Source organism: Danio rerio, chromosome 1, assembly GCF_049306965.1.
Source record: "Danio rerio strain Tuebingen ecotype United States chromosome 1, GRCz12tu, whole genome shotgun sequence".
In the NCBI taxonomy this organism is placed as follows: Eukaryota; Metazoa; Chordata; class Actinopteri; order Cypriniformes; family Danionidae; genus Danio; species Danio rerio.
Window position 1 is genome coordinate 54,541,003 of NC_133176.1, and position 11,177 is coordinate 54,552,179.

An 11,177-nucleotide genomic window follows, 5' to 3' on the forward strand; every position below is an offset into this window, starting at 1 on the left:
AATAAATCTAATCTAATCTAATCTAATCTAATCTAATCTAATATAATATAATATAATATAATATAATATAATATAATATTATATAATAATATAATATAATAAACCTATTTTTCACTGACTCCGATCCGTGTTCCAGTGTTCTGGTTGGTTTGATCCACTCCATATTTTACCTCAGACCTCTTGCTGTTGTCTGACGCAGAACTGAAAGCTCTGCACTCACAATCACGCCAAAAAAATGTGTTCAAAACAGTTGTGTTTTAGTCTAGTTACATGTTAAAATGTACTAATAAATAAATCAGGAATGATGAACGTGTCCGTGAAGAGTCTCCGCGGTGTGAGCAGAACATGGCGGAGTTTTTCCTCCAGGCAGGGAATGAATGTGTTTGACAGGAGCATGAAGCGCAGGCAGAAGGATTGGGCTTCATCTTTACTGGACAGCAGCAAATACGATTACCTTCGAGAAGAGGTCAGATAATGTGCACAATGTTTGTTTAATATTAGAGCAAAAAGGGTTGTGTGTGTGTGAACTTGTGTTTTTGTTGTGTTTGCAGGTGGGCAGCAGAGTGGCGGACAGAGTTTACGATGTCGCAAGGTCACTATGCTTAACATGCTAATATAAAATTAATAATTCTGGCAAATATTCAATTATGGTATTTGTTTTACTTCGTGTCATCATGACTTAATTTAGTTTTGCGAGATAGAAAAGGAGATATCTAGCAGAATGTCTAGTCTGCACTGTCCTATAAAGGCAGCACGCTTTTAAAGTCAGCGTGAAATCAAAATTAATAATCTTAATTTTGCTAGCTCAAATTGTTATTCTTAAAGTGAATAATTAACCAGTGAAAGTTATGGCACCGGGAAAATCAGTTTGTTTTGGTAATCTTCAATGAAAGTCTGACCATTTGCTTTCGCTAGCTGGCAGTATGTATTTGTGTTCCTGTGTCGTGTTTCTTCATGGTTGTTTAGTTTTTTCTAAACTATCTTAATGTACAAGTAGCTGAAACTTGCTCATTCAAAGGTGGAAGCCAGTCGATGTGCAAAAACTTTAATCGTCAAGTACACAAAAAAAAGTTTCCATCTGGAGCTCCTTCACGGGACTCCACACTTTTAAACACTCGCTCCAATGGGCTTGCTGCTTTTAGCACCGCCCACACTCGTCACCAATCACAGAGCTTGCTCGACCATGGCTCTACACGTCGTTGCAACCTGTAGTTACATTTTTTGACTGAGAGGTGTGCGTCAGCGAGGGCTATGCGACCGCGCGAAAGCTGTGCCATCGAATACACATAAAGCAGAAGTATAAATCAACATCCTTTACCATTAGTTTGCCACGAGGGAATGATGTGCAAAATGAAAGCCCCACCCCTACTTAAAGGGCACCTAGGTTACCCCTTTTTTCAGATTTAATATAAGTCTTTTGCGTCTCTAGAATGTGTATATAAAGTTTCAGATCAAAATACCCATCAGATTTTTCATTATACCTTTTACAAGATGCTGTTTTATACTGATTTCCAGCAGGGGGTGGTTTTGTCGTACTGCGCCTTTAAGACGAGTCTTTCCCGCCTACTATTTCTACATGCCTCCTCCCTCAGCTGCGTCAGACAACAGACAGACTTAAAGGAAGAAGGTCTCACGTAGCGTTTGTGAGATACTACAGTAAGAACTAACCTTTACTAATCAGTATTGTGAAGTTGCATTGATGAGTCACACACAATATCGTTACAAAGTTAACGCGCGCGACACACACACACACACACACACACACACACACACACACACACACACACACACACACACACACACACACACACACACACACACACACACACACACACACACACACACACACACACACAGGCAGGCAGACAGAGCGCGCTTAGTTTAGTTAAGGCTAACCTCAAGTACTGTGTGGATATCTGTTATGCTGATGTACAAAATAAACCTGATTTAACTTCCACAAACCGGGATTGAAGCGTCTTCTTTTATAATTGTTCTGACACGCGGCTGTGCTGATGAAGTAAAGCTGAAGTAAAACGCTGTAATTAATTACACACATACTCTGTTTTAAAACACTTTAAACATGTGAAACTTACTCTTAATCACATTTGATGATGATTGCTGATCCTAGCGAACAGAACAAATCTTTTATTCCCGGTTGCTTTGCGTATGTCTGCCTGGTCTTGTTGACATATACACGCGACTACCGGAACATGTTAATGCGCGCAGCTGTCAATCAATTCGGTGGGCGGGGGGATCGCACACCTACGTAATGGTGCGATCGATTTGAAAACAGCTCCAATTGGCTGACCCTTTTTTTGTAGTTAAATTGAAACAAAAGGACTGGGTGTGTTCATATCACCCCAGTATGACGGTCTATACACTATACCAACACACAGATCTGTCCAAACAGCTTGAAAAGTAGATTTTTTACCATAGGTGCCCTTTAATATTCCATTTCAGTTGGAAGTACATCGACATAATAAAAGTCTCAGCAACTTCCGGTTCCATAGTTTAATGATTTTACATTGCACATTTTGACACCCTTGTTTTTATGAAACGGGACAAAATTGAACCTGGAGACAGAACAGATGTCATAAAGGCTGATTTAGGATTTAAAGTCTGTGTGAACATGGAGAAAGAAAAAAACTATCATAAGATAGGGAACTATAATATAAGGAACTATTTAAATATCTAAAATAAAAAGAATTGAGAAAATTGCCTTTAACTTTGTCCAAATAAAGTTCTTAGCAGTGCTTACTACGAATAAAAACTACATTTTGATATATTTACATTAGGAAATTTACCAAAAAATGTAAAATAACACAATCTTTATTTAATTATCAACTGATTTTTGGGATGAAAGGATTGTTTTATATATTTTTAACCCATACAAGTATATTTTTGTCTATTGCCAATATATGCCCCTGCATAATAAGGCTGGTTTTGTTGTCCAGGGTCACATTCATTCATTTTCTTGTTGGCTTAGTCCCTTTATTAATCTGGGGTTGCCACAGCGGAATGAACCACAAACTTATCCAGCTTTTTTTTTATGCAGCGGATGCCCTTCCAGCTGCAACCCATCCCTGGGAAACCCCACACACACACTCATTCACTACGGACAATTTAGCCTACCCAATTCACCTGTACCGCATGTCTTTGGACTGTAAGGGAAACCGGAGCACCCGGCGGAAACCCACACGAACACAGGGAGAACATGCTAACTCTACACAGAATGGCCAACTGAGCCGAGGATCGAACCAGCGACCTTCTTGCTGTGTTGCAACAGCACTACCTACTGCGCCACTGCTTCGCCGTCCAGGGTCACATATTAGCAATTAAAACTAATCATTAATAGAAATTTAATCGGGTAGAGTGAAATATTTAAAAGCAACTATTCCAGCTAAATATAATCAATGCAATACGTCAAATTTCCTGCAGACATGGCAATAATGTATACTACTGTATGTCATCCAATAGTTCTGTGTGATGAATAGTTGAATTGGAAGTTATTTCGGGGGATTTCAACAGCTCTAGACTCCGTTCACTTTCATTGTAACAGAAGCTTTGGAATTCTGACTAATATCTCCTATTAGTTTTCACCAGAATAAGAATAGTACTGTGGGTTTTGCAGCGAAAACATGAGTTCCAGTAAACAATAACAAAACATACATTTTTGAATGTCATTACAGGACTTTCCCTCTGGCTCTGGATGTAGGATGTGGAAGGAGCCACATCGCAGAGCATTTGAGTAAGGTAAAACTGTTCTTAGTCTGGCAAGTATCCATTATTTAATCCATATTTTCGTGCAGAAAAAAAGTAATTTGAGTCATGAGAAGCTTGTAATCTTCACTTTATTGAAAAGAGCAGCGTGCACATCTTTTTTTGTGTTTTTCAGCAGAATTTTTAAAGTTATATTCCTAAATTAAACGCGTCTTATGGTAACACGGATTCTCTCTCATTTCAGGAGGTTGTCGAACGTCTCTTTCTAACAGACATTTCAAGCTCGTCCCTGGTAAGAGACTTCTTGTTGCTTTGTTTTATTTGCAAATGCAAAATACTGTAAATATGTGCATTATAACTGCGTTATTATGCCCATTCTAACAGTCAAAAGTTTGGGGTCAGCAGGATGTTTTTGTAAGAAATTAATACTTTTATTTGGACATGATGCTAGTTCAAGATGCTGGTATTTAGCTTAAAGTGACATGTAAAGGCTTAATTTGGCAGGTTAGGGTAATTAGGCAAGTCACTGTATAATGATGGTTTGTTTTGTAGACAATTGAAGAAAAATATAGCTTAAAGGGGCTAATAATTTTATTAAAATGGTTAAAAAAATAAATAAAAACTGCTTTTATTCTAGCTGAAATAAAACAAATAATACTTTCTCCAGAAGAAAAAATATTATAGGAAATACTGTGAAAAATGTCTTGCTCTGTTAAACATCATTTGGGAAATATCTTTAAAAGAAAATTCACAGGAGGGCTAATAATTCTGACTTTACCTGTATATGACTGAGATTTTCTTGCTTTTTTTTTTCTCTCCAGAGGAACAGGAAGAAAAGTGATATTCCCGCTCAGTGTGTGATGGCAGACGAGGAGTTCCTGCCCTTTAAAGAAAACACATTTGACCTAGTGCTCAGCAGCCTGAGGTACCACACCACCCCAGTGCATGATGGGGAAATTTAGGAATGAGCTGTTATTTACAAACCCTTATTTGTCTCCTCAGTATGCACTGGATCAACGACCTTCCCGGAGCCCTGCGACAGGTATGAGTAGCGCTATATATCATTCATTCATCTTTGCCTTAGCCCCTTTATTTATTAGGGGTCACCACAGCGGAATGAACCGCCAACTATTCCAGCATATGTTTTACGCGGCGAATGCCTTTCCACCTAGAACTAAGTACTAAGAAACACCCATACACACTCATACACCACGGCCAATTTAGTTCATCTAATTCACCTATACCACATGTCTTGGGACTGTGGGGGAAACCCACGCCAACATGGGGAGAAGATGCAAACTCCACACAGAAATGCAAACTGACCCAGCCGGGACTCGAAGCAGTGACCTTTTTGCTGTGAGGCGCAAGTGCTAACCACTGAGCCACTGAGTGAAGCTAAATTGTCTGTGGTGTGTGTGTAAATGAGTGTGTATAGATGTTTCCCAGTGATGGGTTGCAGCTGGAAGGGCATCTGATGCGTGAAACATATGCTGGATAAGTTGACGGTTCATTCTGCTATGGTGAAAATGAAATGAATGAATGGACTTGTGTTGTGTTCAGATTCACCAGGTGTTGAAGCCGGATGGTGTGTTCATCGGAGCGATGGTCGGCGGTGAGACGCTGTACGAGCTGCGCTGTTCTCTGCAGTTGGCGGAGCTGGAGAGGGAGGGCGGGTTTGCGCCACACATCTCACCGTATACTGCCGTCACTGACCTGGGCAACCTGCTGGGACAGGCCGGATTCAACATGCTCACTGTGGTAAATATAAAGGGGCCCTATTACATCCTTTTTTACAAAATGTAAAATAAGTCTCTGAACTCCCTAGAGTGTGAAGTTTCATGTCAAAATACCACACTAATACTGTTTTATAGCTCTCTGAAACTCACCCATTCAGGCTTTGATCCAAGTTGTGCCGTTTGGTGCCTGTTGCTTTAAATTCAAATGAGATTGTGCTCCCAGCCCACATTTCAAATAGGGATGGAGTTACAAACACGCTATGCATCAACATAGCGGCAGATTTATGCTGTGCTCACACCAGACACAGAACGCGCGGATAAATTGTGCTATTCACACGTAAATAGACGAGTGAACATTTTATGAGTTTGCTCGCTTCATCCGAAGGTCAAATGCACTAAAAAATCATCACAGATTTCCATACCTGCCAACAATTGTCTCTGAAAATCCGGAACACCGGGTGGCAGGGGGGGTGGATTTGCGAACATTAGAAGGGGGGGGATTAGTGAATTGAAGATCAGAGGGGGGATTGGGGTGTTCCCAAACTGAAGAATGGGGTCCTTGGTCTGTCCTACCAAGGTCGGCGATCAGGGGACTGTACAAAAAAGCAAAAAGCTGAGGAACGGGGGTTAGGGGGTTGAAATTCCAGGAGTTTTCAAAACGGGAGATGGGTCTGAAATAAAGGAGACTCCCCGGAAAAATGGGAGTGTTGGTAGGTATGGTGGATTTGCTTGATGAGCAGGGCTTCTGTCTGCCCGGTGACACTAGCTTGGTGGCTAAAAGGCTAACATGGCTTTTATTGAGAGAATAGCTGTTTTATGTGCTTTATTAAAGCTGAAAAACAGCGTCGATTCGTTTGGAGCAGTGTCTGAGTCCACTAGATCTTTCAGAGGTGCACCCAGCTCTGTGAGCTCATAAACTCCTCCAAAAACTTAAGCTGGAGGATGGAGGCTTTCAGTGTTGCTTCTGACTGAGCAACTTCTACCCCGGAGCAACTTTTACTCCGGGACACCAACAGCAGGCACTACATCATAATCACTCCCCCACAAGAGAAAGCTCCTGATTGGTTAACGCGGCACGAATGTCCGCTGAAGTTCAGATTTTCAAACTTGAGCGATTCGTTAAGCGCGTCAATCGTGCAAAACTCTCAACTCGCACCGCTTTATTCGCGCAAATCGCATCATTCGCACTGCCTCATTTGCACGTATTGCGCTGTAGGATGTCTATTTGCGTCATTGCATTGACTTAACATGTAAATTACTCGACTTTTACGCTTCCTTGACGCATCTGGTGTGAACGCAGTATTAGACACTATATTTTAAAGCCTTTTATCTGCTTCGTGTGATTATATCCAGGCTCATTGTTGTGTTGCAGGACATTGATGAAGTTCAGGTCAATTATCCTGGTATGCTGGAGGTCATGAGGGATTTACAAGGTAAACTCTGAGTTTATGTCTAATGCTATCAAATGGAAGGAAAGTTCGTTCACAGTTTCTGTTCTTCAGGTATGGGTGAGAGCAACTGCGCATGGAATAGAAAGTTACTCCTGCAAAGAGACACGATGTTGGCGGCGGCGGCTATTTATAAAGGTGTGACTCGTGCGGAAGCGCACCATTTAATATATATATATATATATATATATATATATATATATATATATATATATATATATATATATATATATATATATATATATATAAAAATATAAATATTAATAATTGTGATAAATATTGAGGAAAAAAAGTCACCTTTAGTGCAAATTAAGCTCTTAGCAATGCATATTACTAATCAAAAATTTACAGTCGAAAATTTGATCTTTAGTTAATATTCGAATGATTTTAGCATGAAAGAAACATTTTGACCCATACGATATATTTTTGGCTATTACCAAAAATATTCCAGTGCAACTTAAGACTGGATTTGTTGTCCGGGGTAACATATATTTATTAATTATTAAACATTATATACAATAATATTAGAATGTTTCATGTAAAAAAAAAAATTACATAATTTTAAATATAGACAAATGTGGGTTTAAATATTAAAAATTTAATAATCAAGTGAAATCATATTACTTTGTTTCTCACGCGTTTATTTACGTTTGAGCAATCATATAATCTATTTTAAGGTGTGATTTATTGACAGATAAAATTAATCGTAGTGATTAATAAAACATTATTATTATTATTAAATTACATTATTCAATAACATTATTAAATATTATCCTGTTGGTCGTCAATCTGGCAACCTCAGCATGCGTGTGTTCTGATCCAAGTGTGCAATACCTAGTTTAACCACTAGGTGTTAAACTTACTGCACTTTTAATATCACTTTTTTTTTTGCTAAAGCTTAAACCCATAAAATAATATGTAATAATTTTGACTTCAGCTGAATATATTTTGTGTTTACCAAAATTTAGAGATGTACGGCAATGAAGACGGTTCAGTTCCTGCCACCTTTCAGATCCTCTACATGATTGGCTGGAAGCCTCACGACTCTCAGGTATGCTGCATTTTCATTGGCTACTTTTATTTATTTATTTATATATATATATATATATATATATATATATATATATATATATATATATATATATATATATATATGCTGACCAATCACATGTGAGATACTGACTTGTGATGAATTTACAGGCCAAACCAGCAAAACGAGGCTCGGCGAACGTCTCATTTGCAGATCTGTCGAAAATAGGCAAACTTCAGAGCGACCAGTAGAAAAACCACCACAAATCCTGAAACAGAAGCACATTTTTATTCATCACGTCCACTTCTGAAGGAGCTGCGTTAATCATATGAACATGATCACATTGAAATGTCGCATCAACAAAACTGTATTTTTGCAAATAAATAAACTGTGAATTCATTATGGCCCTGAAACGGCTCGTCACTGAATTACCAGATCTATTACATTCAGTTTCAGAAATAAAAATAATGCAAACATGGATTTAAAAATGTGTACATCTTACTCCCAGTATTCATTATAAGTAAACACAATAATGCTAACGGCTAATTTAGCAGTGCTATCCCTTTCTTCATGAAAACAAACTCCCTCTGTACAGATCAAGTGTACAATATACATTCTGCATATACATATGGCTTTATAGTACTTCAGTCAGACAGTAATTTACAGCGTAGACTACAGTAAAAGCCCTTAAAGGGGCAGTCCACCCCAAAATTGCTGCCATTAAAAGGAACACTCCACCTTTTGAGGGGGAAATGTTCTAATTTTACTGCTCCCCTAGAGTTAAACGATCGAGTTTAACCACTTTTGAATCCATTCAGATGATCTCCAGCCTGACTTAAGCACATTTAGCTTAGCTTAGCATAAATCATTGAATAAGATTAGACAATTAGCATCTAGCTTTGCTTATTTTTCTATTCAAAGCTTGTGTAGTTAGCTTTCATTTTTGGCCTAAGTACACAGTGTAACTACACAAAAGTCAAGCTTCAAACAGCAAAATTATCAAAACTCTTTGGTCATTTTTGAACGAGATGCTAATGGTCTAATCCGATTCAATGAATTATGCTATGCTAAGCTAAGCTAAAAGTGCTTCCGCCAGACTCTGAGATCAGCTGAATGGATTCAAACTCAGCTGTTTAACTCTATGGGTGTAGCAAAATAAGCCTAGTTCCAAAAAATGGAGTGTTTCTTTAAGATGATGGTGACTTTTGTGTCTTCAGTACAACATTAAAGACGTTTTTAGCTTAACCCGTCTCTTTGGCTACTTTTGGAGCCACTTTTAGGGTACAAAAAAAAAATCAAACACAGGCAACACTAAATGAATACATGTGGCTTATGAACTTAAAAGTAGACTTATGACGTGAAATAATTGAACAGTGCAAAAAATGTGAATGTTATTTACAATATTATTATCATTTTAAGACCTCAATGTATCACCACAAGCACAGATATTAATTTTATTTAGCCTGTATGTGTTTTTTAGACTCTAAAATGCTGGTAATAAATTGACTTGCATTTCAAAAATCACCAAGCACAACAGTTTCAGCTAAAAATCTACTCTAATATTGTACTGAAGACAAAAAAGTCTTCTTCTTAGATGACCTGAATTGATTTTTGGTGTGAACTACCCCTTTAATTGCATATAGGGCGATTATTCTGAATCAAAAGCACTATTAGTTGATCTGGAAGTCATGGCCTCACAGTACAAGTGCTAATTTGAGAGCTTTGACCTCACAGTGGTTATAAAAACAATAGAAATGTGCTGAAGTGTTATGGAGCTTGCTGTAATTGTTTGAAATGGCAGTATATGTGGATTAGAATCCAGAGTCAAGCATTGGCGATTCATTATTTACAGCGAAATTGATTTAAAGCGAACCACGAACTGAAGTAGCAGCTACAGGACGTCCCGTTTGTCCACAGAAACAGGCTTTGTGGTCCCTAATGTAAACACTAGACGTTTAGAGCAGGTTTTGATGATGATGAAGTCTATATTTCTCATTCTTCAAAAGCGTTTAAAGCTTGAATTAATGCCGGAAAGGCACTGACGAAACTATTTACATCTACTTTGGATCCTCAGTGTTGCACGATCCTGGTTTACAGCCTTCCTGAGTGAGTTTATGAGCAGGTACAGGTCGTATTTCACCTCAAAATAAAAAGAAAGAAAAAGAAAATTGTTTTTGTATTGTAATTTTGTTATATTTGATGACAATGCAGATTGGTTTAAAAGATTTAGCACTTAAATTGGAGTAGTTATACAACGTAGTTGCACAGATGTACTGGTATATTTAATCAATGCTACTTTAAATAATAATACTTATAACAATATAATATAACAATATACATTTAAGTAATTCTTATCTATATTATAAAAAAAAAAGAAATATATATATATATATATATATATATATATATAAATTTATACATATATATACATATATTATTTATATATATATATATATATATATACACACACACACACACATTTTATGTTTATTTATATTTATATATATATTTTCAGATATTTCTACATCATACTTGCTTTGTTTTACGGCTATTCTCAGTCAGTAGTAATATAATAATATTAATAATAATAAGAGTAATAATAACTGTTTGTTGTTATTATAATACAAATATAATACAATAATTTCAGTAATTTTAAACTTTAATACAAATAATTACAGTACAATTAATTACTGGTATATTTAATGAATGCTACTATATAATAATACTTATAACAATGTAATATAATAATATACATTTAATTAATTCTTATCTATATTATAGAAAAAAAGTATTACTATGAGAGTTACACCTAAAATAAACTACAAAAAAAGAAAAAATATATATATACATATAATTTTATTTATTTATTTATTTGTTTATTTATTTAAAGTTATATTGTCAGGGAATTCTACATCATAGTTGCTTTGTTTTACTGCTATTCTCAGTCTGTGGTAACATAATAATAATAATAATAATAATAAATTGTGTTTGTTGTTGTTATTATTAATATACAAATATAAAATAAAAATTTCAGTAATTTTAAACTTTAATACAATAAGTTACAGTACAATTAATTACTATAATTAAAATCACACCTAAGAATAAACCAAAAATATATGTAATAATAAAGATAATCTATTGTGCGCATTATATAAAACTGCCTTGAAAAAAACAAATGTCACCATGCAAAACATCTTTTGTGGACCTAAAGACTTGATTTTAAGCAGAAAATATACTTCCTTA

At 36.4% G+C, this 11,177-nt stretch overlaps 1 protein-coding gene across 2 annotated transcripts; it reads left to right on the forward strand.

Moving 5' to 3' along the window:
- Positions 1 to 182: 182 nt before the first annotated feature.
- ndufaf5 (NADH:ubiquinone oxidoreductase complex assembly factor 5) lies at positions 183 to 10,279 on the forward strand. Of its 2 annotated transcripts, NM_001082894.2 has the most exons (11): positions 189 to 466; positions 552 to 592; positions 3,690 to 3,753; positions 3,965 to 4,012; positions 4,542 to 4,645; positions 4,723 to 4,762; positions 5,281 to 5,478; positions 6,829 to 6,889; positions 6,959 to 7,042; positions 7,873 to 7,955; positions 8,105 to 10,279. In NM_001082894.2, exons 1-11 carry the CDS (start codon positions 305 to 307, stop codon positions 8,183 to 8,185), a joined length of 966 nt encoding a protein of 321 aa, NP_001076363.2. In that variant the 5' UTR covers positions 189 to 304; the 3' UTR covers positions 8,186 to 10,279. The 2 variants fall into 2 exon arrangements, with proteins under 2 accessions (XP_068076960.1, NP_001076363.2); XM_068220859.1 differs by lacking the exon at positions 6,959 to 7,042 and having other exon boundaries at positions 183 to 466; positions 8,105 to 8,338.
- The last annotated feature ends 898 nt before the right edge of the window (positions 10,280 to 11,177 follow it).